The sequence below is a fragment of the Euleptes europaea genome, chromosome 3 (genome assembly GCF_029931775.1).
Source record: "Euleptes europaea isolate rEulEur1 chromosome 3, rEulEur1.hap1, whole genome shotgun sequence".
Classification (NCBI taxonomy): Eukaryota; Metazoa; Chordata; class Lepidosauria; order Squamata; family Sphaerodactylidae; genus Euleptes; species Euleptes europaea.
The window spans coordinates 5590049-5605489 of record NC_079314.1 but is presented as its reverse complement, the minus strand read 5'-3'; the positions used below and the strand labels follow the sequence as shown (position 1 = coordinate 5605489).

Sequence of the window (15441 nt, the reverse complement as noted above, 5' to 3'; positions counted from 1 at the left end):
ACAACAAAACAATCCATAACATGATATAATAAATATAATAAACAGCATAAAATCATAAAATAAATCAATATAATCAATAAATTCAAGCCCCTTAAAATAAACATTCTATAAAAACAATTGACACTTAAGTTTCAGTATAAAGGCCACAGTAATGAAGGCACTGGCAAACCACCTCTGTTAGTCTCTTGTCATGAAAACCCCAAAAGGGGTCACCATAAGTCGGCTGCGACTTGAAGGCACTTTACACACACAATGTCTGTGCACCGCCAAACCCCCATATATCAGTTGGTAAAAGTGGGGGAGGGAAATAGGAAAAGGGAGAAACAACAATAAATCCAGATGTATTTCACAAAGCACTACATCTGTGCAAGCCCACCAAAATGAATTAAAATTATGCAGGAGTGTATTAATCAATCAATCAATTAATTTCATTTATACCCAGCATTTCTCCCCATTGGGAGTGGCAGCTTGTATTGTTCTCCTCTCCTCCATTTTATCCTCACAACAACCCTGTGAGGTAGGTTAGCCTGCCTCCCACAAATCGAAAGTGAGGTGGCCAGGCGCAGGTCCCTGGGGAGGTTGTTTCATAAGCATGGGGCTACTACCCAAAAGACCCTCTTGGGCGCCCACAAAATGAGCATCTTTGATTGATGGAACAATCAGGAGGGCCTCTCCCTGCAATCTTAATTCCCCGGGTGCGAACATATGGTAGAAGATAATCCCTCAGATACCCTGGCCCCAAGCCATGTAGGGCTTTAAAAGTAAAAACTTGGATTGGGTGGGAAATTGATTGGTACCCAGCGCAGTTGCTGTGATATTGGGTTCCCTGGCTTGGGCTATGACCCAGCTGTGGACTGGCTGCCCCAGCTGTGCACTTGGGAAGTCATCTGATGGGCACCTGTAGGGCTTGCGTAGGACTTCCAGGAATGTTGCCATCCAGGAGCTGAGTTATGGCATAGCTGCTGTGTCACGTGCCCTCCAGCTGGACCCAGCTCTGGGGCCTGAAGCTTTTCCCCCTGTTGGGCGTCTGCCTGCCAGTACCTCCTTGGATGAGGAAGAGCCCTTGAATGCTACAGGAAGACACAACAGACAAGGCAGAGACTCTGTCAGATGCAGATGGAAGTCTCAAGCTGAAGTCTCACAGCCCAGGGGCTGAAGCTGACATAGAAGCGCTGCAGCCACCAGCCTCCCTCTCAGGGTCGGCAGAGCTCTTGGAACGCCAGAGAAGGCAGGCCTGAAGAGAGAGGCAAGGGAGTTGTGCCATAGTGCGTGTTTGGCAGCCCGGTTCTCCAAATTAGAGCCCACTGCTCCAAACCACCGTTCTTAACCACTACACTACGCTGGTTCTCTAGGCCCATCACAAATGCTCAGCTTTGCCTATCTCACAGGGTTGTTTTGAGAAAATGGATGCGGGGAAAATAATGTTCTAAGTGGCTTTGTATCCCAACAGCGAAGAAAAGCAGGCTATAAGTAAATATATACATTCATGCACCAGGGTGGATTTGATTTAAATCACGATTTAAATCACCAGTCGGTAAGACTTGATTTAAATCATGGTTTTCTACATAAAGACTCATTCTTGTTAGTGGCTTCCTAGAGGCACCTGGTTGGCCACTGCTGGACTTGATAGGCCTTGGTCTGATCCAGCAGGGCCTTTCTTATGTTCTTATGTTCTTATGCTTGCTGGTATAATCTTCATATTTACAACCAGATGGAGGCTTTATTTTTAGAATAATAACTTTTCAGATTAGTTTTTTGTAGGGTTGCCAACTGCCAGGTAGTAGCAGGAGCTCTCCTAATTAAACTGATCTCCAGCCAATAGAGATCAGATCACCTGGAGAAAAATGGCAGCTTTGGCAATTGAACTCTATGGCATTGAAGTCCCTTCCTTCCCCAAACCCCGCCCTCTTCAGGCTCCGCCCCCAAAATCTCCTGCCAGTTGAGAAGAGGGACCTGGCAACCCTAGTTTTATGGTTATATAAAAATTACTAATTTAGTTATACTATTAGAAATACATAGATAGTTCACTGCACAATAATTTCATAATGATCTATCTCCAGTTTCATTTGGGCCACCAGGCCTTGCATTTCTTTGTTGCAGTGTTTGCATTTTGCACACATGCCTGCCTTACCCGTAGGTAGAGGAACTTCATTAAAATATTCCCAAACTGGGTCTCTTTTGTGGCCTGCTGCCATTATAGGTTTTCTCCTCCAGGGAGAGATAATGTGATAAACCTCAGGCTAAACACACAAAGATCCCAAGACTTGTGGAGTAGTCTGCTCAAAAGGTTTCACTTTCATTTTAAGGCTTGCCCCTCCCTCCTCACACTTAGCTCCTTGTGCAGGTGTATTTCACTCCACCTGACAGGCGGAGAATAGAGCTAGCGGCCAAAAAGTCCTGTTGCCCTGGCTGGCCGGTGTCCGGCGTTCAAACTGGTCGCCGGCTGGCCAGGGTGACAGGACTCTTCCACTTGCTCTCTTCCCTGCCCAACAGCTGACAGGCGGGAAAGAGAGCGAGCAGGGAAAGAGGCCGGTGGCCCTGGACGGCCAGTGTCCGGCGTTCAAACTGGCCTCTTTCCCTGCTCGCTCTCTTCCCCGCCTGTCAGCTGTCGGGCAGGGAAGAGAGCAAGTGGAAGAGTCCTGTCACCCTGGCCGGCCGGCGTCTGGCGTTCAAACCGGTCACCACCGGCCCCACTAGTCAGCTGTTGTGCGGGGTGGGTGGCGACTGGTTTGAATGCCAGACACCAGCCGGCCAGGGCGACAGGACTCTTTTGCCCCCATGTATAAGATGACCCCTATTTTTTTCTTAATTTTGGTTTTAAAAAAAATAGGGGTTCTCTTATACATGGGGGCGTGTTATACACGGAAAAATACGGTAATCCTTATTTCATGATGAATAACCTTTGGGCAATGTCTCTTAAACAGAAAACTATTTAAACTATCTTTAGATAGATATTTCCTCAAAAAGCATTTTATTTGAAAACGATTTTTTAAAAATCCAATTTAAATAAAAGAAAATCCATTTTTTTAAATCATTGATTTTTATGCACCTTGCCTGCAGCTGATTTGTCCCTTCTCTTTTGGTGGTGGAAGATATCCTGACAAGCGGGAGGATAAGATCTCCCTGGGATTACCATCTATCTGCCACTAATAATAATAATTCACACCAAGCCTTGTTGTAAGTTCAATGTTCCTTTTTCTCCCTCCAAGAAAAGGGGAAGGGAAGGGAGGGGCGATATGTTACTGCCTCTCCTTCCCCTAAACCTGAATCTGGACTTGGGGGAAGGGAGTGGAGGCACCTGGGACTACCAGCCCTTGCTACCATCTCTGGATGGGAAGTGGGAAGTGTTCTGTAGGGTTGTCAGCCTCGAGGTGGTGACTGGAGTTCTGAGATTATGACTGATCTCCAGGCGACACAGATCAGTTCACCTGGAGAAAATGGCTGCTTTGGAAGGTGGACTCCATGGCATTGTACCCTGCTGAGGTTCCCCCCTCTCCAAACCCCGCCGTCTTCAGGCTCCACCCCCCAAATCTCCAGGTATTTCCCAACCGAGAGCTGGCAGCCCCATATACTTCCTTTGCAGGGACTGGGGGTCATTTCTAGTTGGGGAGCTTTGAGAAGGAGGCCCAGGTATTAAACAGTAGGCATGGTTCCATCCCATACTTTTCTTCCATCCTCCCCTATCGAGTCTGAGACGCCTGCAGCTGGGGCTGGTATGGTAACAAGAAACAGGCCTCGAGTTTGTCTGTGAGGAGACCATTGAGGCCCGAACTCCCACTGTCAGGTGCCAGAGCTCAGGTCTGGGCCTTTTCCTCAAGCTTCCTGTTTTTTGTGGTGTAGTGGTTCAGAGCAGTGGTTTGAAGCGGTGGAGTCTGATCTGGAGAACCGGGTTTGATTCCCCACTCCTCCACATGAGCGGCGGAGGCTAATCTGGTGAACTGGATTTGTTTCCCCGCTCCTACACAGGAAGCCAGCTGGGTGACCTTGGGCAAGTCATGCTCTCTCGGCCTCATGTACCTCACAGGGTGTCTGTTGTGGGGAGGGGAAGGGAAGGAGATTGTAAACTGGCTTGATTCTGCCTTAAGTGGTAGAGAAAGTCAGCATCTAAAAATCAACTCTTCTTCTTTTCTTCTTGTGTGTGTGCCTCTCTCTCAAGGTCTGGTTCTCCAATGAAGTCAGCTCCATCATCAAAAGAGTCTTTCCGTCCAGGGCGTGGACTCTACACAGCAGCCTGCAGAAGATGAGCGGGTCGAAGATATTTGGGCTGCGAGAGTCGCCGGTCAGTGTGTTCTATGACAAGGAGGATCTGCAAGAGGTAGGCATGGCCCGAAAAACTATGTAGTAGACATATAGGTTGGACTTTAGGAGAGCAAATTTTAACAAGCTTAAACTTATGCTAGGTAGAATCCCATGGTCAGAAATACTTGAGGAAAAGGGTGGGAGTTTCTTAAAAACGAAATACTGAAGGCACAATCACAAACCATTCCTATGAGAAGGGGAAATGGGAGAAGAATAAAGAGGCCAGGGTGGCTCCATAAACAGCTTTTTAAAGAGTTGAGAAATAAAAAATACTAATTTAGGAAGTGGAAGGAGGGCCTTATAACCAAAGAGGAATATAAACAAATAACTAGTGCTTGTAGGGAGAGTGTTAGGAAAGCTAAAGCTCTGTATGAGCTTAGGCTAGCAAGGGAGGCTAAACACAATAAAAAAGGGTTCTTTTCCTATGTACAGAATAATAGAACAAGGATAAGCCCATTGCGGGGACTGGAAAGTGAAATTGTAACAGGAGATGAAGAGAGGGCAGAACTGCTCAATTCCAACTTTTCCTCAGTCTTTTTTTTGCAAGGGAAGTGGTGCTCAACATGGCATAAAGAGAACACATGATGAGGGAAGGGATTTGCAGCTGAGGATTGGCATTGGGGTAGTGCACAAACACTTCGTTTCTTTAAATGAAACAAGTCCTCAGGGCCAGATGAATTGCAGGAACCCCCTGCAGATGAATTGCGTCCAAGGGTGCTTAAAGAATTTGCAGATGTAATTTCTGAGCCTCTTAGCATTATTTTTGAGAATTCTTGGAGAACCGGTGAGGTGCCAGAAGATTGGAGGCGGGCAAATGTTGTCCCCATCTTCAAGAAGGGGAAAAAGGAGGATCCGGGTAACTACCGACCCATCAGCTTGACTTCTATACCGGGAAAAGGTTTTGAACCAATCATCAAAGAGTCAGTCCTTGAGCATTTAGAAAGGATAGATCTAATTACTAAGAGCCAACATGGATTTCTCAACAACAAGTCATGTCAGATTAATCTTATCTCCTTTTTTGAGAAAGTTACTACCTTGCAGGATCAGGGGAATGCTGTAGACATAGTTTATCTAGATTTCTGTAAGGCTTTTGATAAGCTTCCCCATAATATTCTTGTTGACAAATTGGGAAAATGGGATTTAGATCCTGTTACTGTTAAGTGGATCTGTGATTGACAGATCGCACCCAAAGAGTGCTTGTTAATGGTTCCTCATCCACTTGGAGTGACTTGTGGAGTGCCTCAGTGATCTGTCCCGGGCCCTGTGTTGTTCAATATTTTTATAAATGATTTGGATGAAGGAATAGAGGGAATGCTTATTAAATTTGCAAATGATACTAAATTGGGAGGGATAACAAATACAGTAGAAGACAGAGCCAGAATACAGGATGATCTTGACAGGCTGGAGAATTGGGCTAAAATCAATAAAATGCATTTCAACAAAAATAAATGTAAAGTTCTGCATTTAGGTAGGAAAAATGAAATGCATAATTATAGGATGGGGGAAGACTTGTCTTAGCAGTAGTGTGTGTGAAAAGGATCTTGGGGTCTTAGTGGACCAAACACTGAACATGAGTCAGCAGTGTGATGCGGTAGCTAAAAAGGCAAATGCAATCTTGGGCTGCATCATCAGAAGTATAGTGTCCAGATCACACAAAGTGATGGTATCGCTTTACTCTGCTCTGGTTAGACCTCACCTAGAGTATTGTGTTCAGTTTTGGGCACCATAATTTAAGAATGATGTAGACAAGCTAGAACGTGTCCAGAGGAGGGCAACAAAGATGGTGAGGGGTCTGTTCATAGGACCAAGTCCTATGAAGAAAGGTTGAAGGAGCTGGGTATGTTTAGCCTGAAGAGGAGAAGACTGAGAGGGGATATGATAACCATCTTCAAGAACTTGAAGGGCTGCCATATGGAGGATGGTGCCAAGTTGTTTTCTGTTGTCCCAGAAGGTCGGACCAGAACCAATGGGTTGAAATTAAATCAAAAGAGTTTCCGTCTAGACATTAGGAAGAATTTTCTAACAGTTAGAGTGGTTCCTCAGTGGAACAGACTTCCTTGGGAGGTGGTAAGCTCTCCTTCCCTGGAGGTTTTTAAGCAGAGGCTAGATCAGCAATGCTGATTCTATGACCTTAGGTAGATCATGAGAGGGAGGGCACCTTGGCCATCTTCTGGGCATGGAGTAGGGGTTGCTGGGTGTGTGTGGGGGGGGAGGTAGTTGTGAATTTCCTGCATTGTGCAGGGGGTTGGACTAGATGACCCTGGTGGTCCCTTCCAACTCAATGATTCTAGGGCTGCCTTCTGCCAGCCCCGTAATTCTGTTGATTTATGACAGAACTCGCCCTGAGCCTGCCTACATCAACTCCTCCTTTTCCACTTATGTTGACATTGACCATCAGAAGATTGTCTTTCACACCAAGAGGTCATTCGGTTCTTACTGTGAACACTTCTGGGAAGGAAAACTGTACTGGAAATCTTATAGGGAAGGTTGGGGTGGGGTGGGGGGTTGAGGCTTGGTGCGAATGATCCCTGTGTGGACACTCCATCGTCACTGCGAATGCTTCAGCACTCACAGCGACAACAGAAGAGACACGGAAGATCCTTATTGTCTGGAAGCAGCCTTGGCAGGGTGGTGGAAAAGTGCTGTCAAGTCGCAGCTGACTTTTGGTGACACCGGCTTAGGGCTTTCAAGACAAGAGATGAGCAGAGGTGGCTTGCTATTGCTTGCCTCTGCATAGCAACCACAGTCTTCCTTGGTGGTCACCGAACTAAGTAGTAACCAGGGCCGATCCTGCTTAGCCAGCCCAATGCCATCAGATCTTGGAAGCTAAGCAAGGTCGGCCCTGGTTAGTGTTTGGATGGGAGTCCACCAAAAAGGTCCAGGGTTGCTATGCAGAGAAGAGCAATAGCAAACCCCCTCTGTCTGTCTCTTGCCTTGGAAGCCCCATAAGGGGTTGCCATAAGTTGGCTGCGACTTGTGGGTACTTTCCACCACCCTACCAAGGCTGCTTCCATACAGCAAGGATCTTCCATATTCCTTCTGTTCATCATAATTCTTCCGTGCAGTTGGACAACTCAATGAACAACAATTACAGATAAGTACAGCACTATTTTGCTTCTGCCAATGCAGACGCATTCATAGTGACAATGAAGTGTCCGCATGGGGGCTATTCACACCGAGTCTTGGTTCCACCCCACCCCCCCAGCCTTCCCTGTAAGACTTCCCAGTACAATTTTTCTTCACATGTCTATCTGACAAAGTGGCTGTGACTCATAGATGCTCATATAGAAATTAATGTTAGTCTTTAAGGTGCCACTGGACCTTTTATTTTGCCTTGGTTGGATAAGGCCGGGGCTCCATTTGTAATGTGGTGCTGGAGAGCCGCAGGGGCTTTCCTGTGAGACTTTGTGCCCTCAGTGTGTCTTGTTTGAAAAATGGGCTGCTGAGTTGGAAAGACAATTTCAAGTGTGTGTGTGTGGGGGGGGGGGGGCTCCTGCCAGAATTTGCTGCCAGAGGATGTAGTGATATGATAACCATATGATATGATAACCATGTAGGATGTAGTGATATGATAATCTGCCAGAATTTGCTGCCAGAGGATGTAGTGATATGATAACCTGAGAGGGGATATGATAACCATGTTCAAGTACTTGAAGGGCTGTCATATAGAGGAGGGTGCCGGGTTGTTTTTTGTTGCCCATGAAGGTCGGACCAGAACCAACGGGTTGAAATTAAATCAAACGAGTTTCCGTCTAGACATTAGGAAGAATTTTCTAACAGTTAGAGCGGTTCCTCAGTGGAACAGGCTTCCTCGGGAGGTGGTAAGCTCTCCTTCCCTGAAGGTTTTTAAGAAGAGGTAAGATGGCCATCTGTCAGCAATGCTGATTCTGTGACCTTAGGCAAATGATGAGAGGGAGTGCATCTTGGCCATCTTCTGGTCACTAGGGGTGTGGAGGGGGGAGGTAGTTGTGAATTTCCTGCAATGTACAGAAGGTTGGACTTGATGGCCCTGGTGGTCCCTTCCAACTCTATGAGTCTATGATGGCCACAGGCATAGACGGCTTTAAACAGAGATCAGATGGATTCACGGAGGAGAGATTTATCAGTGGCTACTAGCCATGATGACTAAAGGCAGCCTCCATGTTCAGAGGCAGTCAACCTCTGAATTCCAGTGCCAGGAGGCAACATCACAAGAAGGCTTCGGCCTATGTGTCCTGTTGTTGGATCTCCAAAGGAACTAGTTAGCCACTATATGAGACAGGATACTGGACTAGATGGACCACTGGTCTGATCCAGGAGGGCTCTTCTGATGTTCTTGTGTCCTCTGGGCCAAAGGTTCTTCCCACCATGTTCCAGTTCCTCCCCCTCCCCTTTCGAGTTTTGCTCAAAACATTAATCAATAGGAGCAGTCCCCTTTTCTTTCAGCTGATTTACATGGAGGATGACCTCGGCAATGGAAAGCTAATCAAGAGGTCATTCCCGCTGCGGTTTGTCCTGACCTACAATCAGATTATTGAGCGTCCTCAGCAGGTGTTTTCGCACGAGTGAGTGTAGTCCACAAGGTTCGGTGGCAATTTAGCATGGGCTTCCCCATAAGCAGATGATGGTGTGCAGGTTAGCAGAATGGCACAGGGCACGGGGGTGGGGAGGTCCTTTCACCCGCTTCACCCGGACAAGATGTTTGGCTGACAGGAGCCCGGCAAGCACAACCATTGTGTGTGTGTTCCTTGATGCGCTTGTGAAGGGAAAGCACCCCGAAAGTACCTTGGGGAAAGCATTCACCAGCTGCCTCAACCTGTCCAGTTGCTCGAACATTTGGTATACTGGGAGCTCAAGGAAATGAACACTGTGGGTCCTTAGTGGGGCGAGGAGGTGGACTTCCAGCCAGTTCTTGGCCTGCCTCTGAGGAAGGCAAATAAAGTAAAACCGGCAATTCTGCCCACCCTTGATGGGGTTGGGTTGTGCCGTGGCTCATGCAGATGGTCCCAGGGTGGATCCCCAAAAATGCCACCAGCAGAAAGTCTCCAGTGTAGGAGGTGGTGTGAAAGGCTTCTGCTGGAGACTCTGGAGAGCCGCGGCCAGTCTGAGGAGACGACGGACTTTGATGGGCCAATGGTCTTAACGAATATAAGGCAGCTTTGTGCCATGGTTCTGGGGGCAACCCCTCCCCCGTTTTCTCCTAGCCTCCTTTCCTTAGCGCCCTGTTCGGCAGGATCCCCCAGGCTGAGATTGTTTCCTGATTCTACTCCTTGTTGCTAGGGGCAAAGACTACATCAAGTTCAGCCACTCCTGCCCCTTTGCCAGGGTGCGCATAGTGGATCTGCCTCTTCCACAGCGCTACAGCCGGAAGGAACATTACCGTGCCGAGCCACCAGACATCATGGAGAAAACTGGCTTCCATGACAAGAAGTCTCTGACTGTCTACCAGGGGCTGATCTTCCAGCTGCTCTGGCTGCACTTGGCTTACAACAGAGTGAGAAAATATCTCCTTTGTCTCCTTTTCCCTTCCAGCCGTGGGAAGTGAGCTATCTTGGGGGGGAGGGTTTTTTCATTTGTGTCACTAAAGCCAGGACCTGGTTCCTAGTGTCAAGCTGAAAAGAAGTCTGTGTCCTGTTTTTGCTGAGGTCTTGTTCTGTTCTGCTGATATTTTCGGCTGCTGGCTTTGGCCTGCATGGATGGGACATCTTGTCTACCCTTTCTATATAGCAGAGTTCCCCAACCTTTTTGAGCCTTTGGGCTTCTTTGGAGTTCTGATGCAGGGTAGTGGGTGCAATTACAAAATGGCTGCCACAGGAGGCAGAGCCAACCAGAACATGGCTGCCACAGGAGGTGGAGCCACACACACAGAGGCAGCCCAAGCATAGGGGAGAAGAGGGGTTATTTAAAAAATACATGGCGAAAGAGGAATGAGGATACATCAACCTGGTGGCAGCGGCAGCTGAAACAATGTTGTTTTAATCTGGTCATCCAGTTCAATCCCTGTGGTCAATCAGAAGTTATGCGGGGCAAGAGCCCCACTTGGCCCCACCCACTTTCTAAAAATACTTGGTGGGCACCATGTTAGGAAACCCTGCTCTATTGTTTCTACACTGGACTTTGAATTCAGAACCTGGCTGTAGCCCATAGCAGGCCAACTTTAGAAGTCAGGTTGGCTCTGGGCCAGAAGGGAGGAACTTAGCTTTCCCCTCTGGAACAGTATGTAGAGTTTTGCACCAGGTTGCCCTGCCCTTTGTACCTGTGGTAAGGATGGGGCATACCTTCTAGAGTCTCAACCGTCGCCTGATGACAAGAATGGAGGGTTCGGCCTCTGACTTCTGCTTGTTTACAAGACAGTGGTCCAGAATGCATCCTGATTCAGGTCACTCCAGTGCTGGGGCATTGCTGGGTTCTGTTGCTAGGACAGAAGAGACCAGTCCAAGGGGGAGGGGTTGTCTCCTTGGCTAGCCTGAGGCTAGCCTACATTCAGCCTCCTGTGGGTCAGAGATGGAGAGCACCGGGAGTTTGGCCTGCTGGGAAAGTGCATAGGGTTGCCAGGTCCCTTTTCATCACCGGCAGGAGGTTTTTTGGGGTGGAGCTTGAGGAGGGCGGGGTTTGGGGAGGGGAGGGACTTCAATGCCATAGAGTCCAATTGCCAAAGCAGCCATTTTCTCCAGGGGAACTGATCTCTATCGGCTGGAGATCAGTTTTAATAGCAGGAGATCTCCAGCCGCTACCTGGAGGTTGGCAACCCTAAAAGTGCAGGATCTTGCCCGGTGCCCCCCCCACACCTCCAGACCTCATCAGCACTGGCCCTACATTGTGTGTTGTGTTCTGCAAGACTATTCCTGCACAGAGGGAGAGGAATTAGTGAGACCCACAAAGAGGACCACATTCTGTGTGGCTTGGATCTCTTCATGATACAACCAGAAGCATGTTTCTGTAATGTGGCAGTTTTTCTTGCTAGTCTGGCTGCCTTTCCCCTTTCCTTTCAAGGTTGCTTGAGCCTGCCTTGTTACTGACTCCTGCATTTTGTTTAGCCTTATGCAGATCCCGTCCATGACCCCACGTGGCGCTGGTGGAAAAACAAGATAGAAGATGCGGTAAGGAAAGAAGTTTGGAAAGTTTGTGCGCTTCCCCAAGGAGTGAATATCAGACCCCTTGGGAGAGTTATCTGTCATCTATATTGGCAAAATGCGAAGGAAGGATCACTTACAGAATTTAGACATTATTTTCTGAAACAGTACATTGGCCTTTTCTGCATGCATCACTTACCCCAGATTTTCCATGTGGTCGATCTGCGGGGCTCAGAATCAAATTCCATGATTTTTGTCTGCATGCCTCCCTTTGCAATGTCATTTTCTGTTTTCCCATATCAGTTTTATCCTTTCCCCTAAAAGTGATATTTTCTGATGTGGAGTGTCACGTCATTGATGACATCATGGATGATCATGCTGGACCCCCTACTTCGTCCTAATTTTTTTCCCTGCATGCACGCCAGCGGAGAAGTTGGCACAAAATGGAAGCACAATCCACCACATAGATTCCCCGTGCATTTGTCTCTCCTTGGCAAGCTTTCCGTGCAAGTTAATGCTCAGATTCCCCCTTTCAAAATCAGATTTCACAAAAAAAAAAAAATCACAAAATCACAAAAAATCACACAAGGTTGGAAGAGACCACAAGGGCCATCCAGTCCAACCCCCTGCCATGCAGGATTCCACAATCAAAGCGCTCCCGACAGATGGCCATCTGCTTAAAGACCTCCAAAGATGGGGACTTCACCCCCCCCACCCCCAAGGCAGAGCATTCCACCGTTGAACCGCCCTCACTGTCAGAAGGTTCTTCCTAATGTTTAGGTGGAATTGCTTTTCTCTTAGTTTAAATCCATTACTCCGTGTTCTTGGTAATTCTTTCACGGAGGTTTGCTGGGGTTTCACTGTTGTGTTGCCGTGCTGCTAATTTTTTATTTTTCATGACTGCTCTGGATTTGAGCAAAAAAATACCTTCATCCCCGCATCATCAGAAACCCGCATCATCAGAAATGAAAAAAATTCCTGGGTTCGGATCAATTGTCCCCGCCCATGCCGGCTAATTTCTCCTCCGCTGCGAATGGTGATTGGTTGGGGGAGTTTCTCGCTCGGACAAGAATACTGCCCCTTTTGCTGCCTGCCTGCCTGTGTGAAGTCATGGCACTTCTCTCCCTCCCTCCGTCCCGGAGGCAGGCGGGCGGGCAGGCAGCACACCTTCCCTGCCCCTTGCCCGGGATGAGCCTTGGAGCCGGGCCCACACCTCCAAGCCCAGGGGGACGCTGGACGGACAGCTCCAGGGGGAGGCCGGCGGGGCCACGCCACGTATGCCTCGCGCGCTGGGGGTGGGGGCAGCTCGGTGTAGGACAGCTGGACCCGCGGGGTGGGGTGTTCAAGGGAAGGGGCTGTTGGCCCCCCTACCCCAGCCGGGAGGGGAGGGGGGATTGTGTGGCCGGTCCCGAGCATCGCGTTTGGTCTGGCTTCCTGTTAGATTGCTGATCCTGCCAGAGATGCATATTGGGGGCGGGGGGGACATACTCTGGGAAATCGCTTTAATGCAAGAGGTTTACAGTGGCCATTTATGCATGGGAGGTTTTGCCTTGGATTTGCCGCTCTATAGATGTACCCTTTCCCTATCCAAATTCTCAAAACTCAACAATCAGCCCCCAGGCAGAATTTTCAGAATTCGGATGGGGAAAATGTGCATCTAGAGAGCGGCAAATCCAAGGCAAACCTCCCATGCATAAATGGCCTCTATGTGCATCTAGAGAGCAGCAGATCTAAGGCAAAGCTTCCTGGCCATAAATGGCAAGTGCAATCCTAAGCACAGTTATTCCGGTCTATACCCATTGAAATGAATGGGCTTAGACTGGAGTAACGCTCTTTAGGATTGGACTGTTCGCTCCTCTGCTCCTTGAGCTAGTCACACTCTCTCAGCCCCACCTACCTCACAGAGTGTTTGTTGTGGGGAAGGGGAGCCGATTGTAAGCTGGTTTGATTTTCCCTTAAGTAATAGAGGAAGTCGGCATATAAAAACCAGGGAAGGAGCACTTACCACCTCCCAAGGAAGCCTGTTCTGTTACACCAAGCACAGGGGGTCTCCGTTTGTTGGGGGAAATTAGCTGGAGACTAGATAGAGCTTTGCAAGAGGCTGGCGTGGAAATCTTTTTAACCAGTTCAGTCCAGGTGAGCAAACCGAATGGAAGAACCCAATAAAGAAACATCTTTTATGCATTTTAAGGATTTTATTTTAGGTTCAAATTAGTCACACACTCACACATAATTCCCAAAACATACAGAGCTAAGAAAATAAAGGGGTGTGTGTGTGTGTGGGGGGGTCACAAGGATATGAGGGTCCGGTTCTCACTTTTGGATCCAGAAAAGTGGTAGCAAAGTACTGTGCGCCAGGGGGGCTATATTTATACCCCTCAATGTAGCTGGAGGCTATGACTGGCAATGTCTGTACATTGCTAGTGACAAAAGGCTGATTGCTTGTGAAAGGATTAATCTGGTCAAATCAAATCAAATCACACCTTTATTTGGCATAGAAGATTAATCTGGTGTGGAGAATAAAAACATAAAATGGCTGGGTGCTTGGGATAAAATGTCAGAGCATGGAGTGGTAGACTTGGGGATTAAGGTGGGGTCTGGAAGGTGAGGCAAGGGAGGTCTTGACCAGAGACAGGATGGGCCTGAAGGGTGCATGTGAATGTATTGTCAGGATTTGGCAGGGTGTGAGCGATCTACTGCAGGAAAGGTAAAGAAATGTAAATGGCTTATCCTTTTCCTCTTTTGTCTTCACGGAGACTCTGCGACATTCCTTCCAAGGAGGAGGAGCTGGCACATCTGCAGCCCTGAAGTTTGCTTCAGCCTTGCACAACCAAGATGGATACCAGGAGACATGTTGTCTCTGGCTACATGGCACTGTGCCATCCTATGCGCACCAGCTGTAGGCCTGTACAGCATGTAGGGGTGTCCCAGGATTCCCCAGGGTCTTGTCTGAGGCCATAACAGTTCCACTGAGGAACCACTCTAACTGTAAGAAAATTCTTCCTAATGTCTAGACGGAAACTCTTTTGATTTAATTTCAACCCGTTGGTTCTGGTCCAACCTTCTGGGGCAACAGAAAACAACTCAGCACCCTCCTCTATATGACAGCCCTTCAAGTACTTGAAGATGGTTATCATATCCCCTCTCAGTCTTCTCTTCATGCTAAACATAGCTCCTTCAACCTTTCCTCACAGGACTTGGTCTCCAGACCCCTCACCATGTCACCTGCACCCTCGTTCTGCCAGATGCCTTGTTGGACATTTCCATAACTTTAAATAAAGGAGTAATTAAACTGGCCCTCAACTCATTAAATATAGGACACTCTGTGATCATATGTTAGATAGCTTCAGCTTTATCATGTGAGCATCTATATGTTCTGTTTGAGTATGGCACTTTTTAATATCTGCCCTCCAAAACTGCCAAAGGAAGGACATTCATTCTTGCCAAAGTAAAAGCTTTTCTGAGGTTTGCTATTGTCGGGTGATAGAAGTACTTCAGCAGTTGCATCGGAAGGGCAATACCCAAAAAGGAAGCCGAGCATACCCTTCGAGCCCTAACAAATGTACTGTCCAATTCCTTTCCTTGCGTTTTGATTAGCCTAATTATTTCTATGGTCTCTGTAGTCTTTACCGTGTCATTTGTAATTCCTAGACATTTCAACCCCCCCTCCCCCAATAAATAATCCCATGGACTAATGTGAGCATCTGCCTTTACAAGTCCAAGTATCTCCCCACAGATTTTAAGATCTTAACATTCCAAAGGAATGTTTTTATCCATGCCTTGGTCTCCATTGATGATTTACCCAATTCAGCTCTCAGCACTATGCCCGAGACACATCTTGGAGTAGCCAGTAAGTGTCGGGAAAAGTTATGCTGAATGCAGTCCATCCTCTCAGAGACATCACCGATCCAAATTTCCGCACCATACAAAAACTGATTTGCAACCTTGGCATTATATACCTTTAAAGCCAAGTGGACAAGTCCGCCTCCTGCTGTATAAAAGTATTTTACAATTGTCCTTGAGACTTCCTGTGAAGATGCCGACCCAGCGCCATGTCCTCTGAGTTCGCTCGGAGGAACAGAGAGGTGTT

The 15441-nt window shown here is 47.8% G+C and overlaps 1 protein-coding gene across 1 annotated transcript in view; it reads left to right on the top strand.

Annotated features, from left to right (window-relative positions):
• LOC130474230 (cation channel sperm-associated auxiliary subunit gamma-like) overlaps window positions 1-15441 on the top strand; it is an 87410-nt gene that overhangs the window by 39106 nt on the left and 32863 nt on the right. The window contains exons 13-16 of the mRNA XM_056845765.1: window positions 4157-4315; window positions 8725-8843; window positions 9559-9772; window positions 11316-11378. Of these exons, the coding sequence (XP_056701743.1) occupies window positions 4157-4315; window positions 8725-8843; window positions 9559-9772; window positions 11316-11378 (555 nt within the window). The remainder of the gene's footprint in view (window positions 1-4156; window positions 4316-8724; window positions 8844-9558; window positions 9773-11315; window positions 11379-15441) is intronic.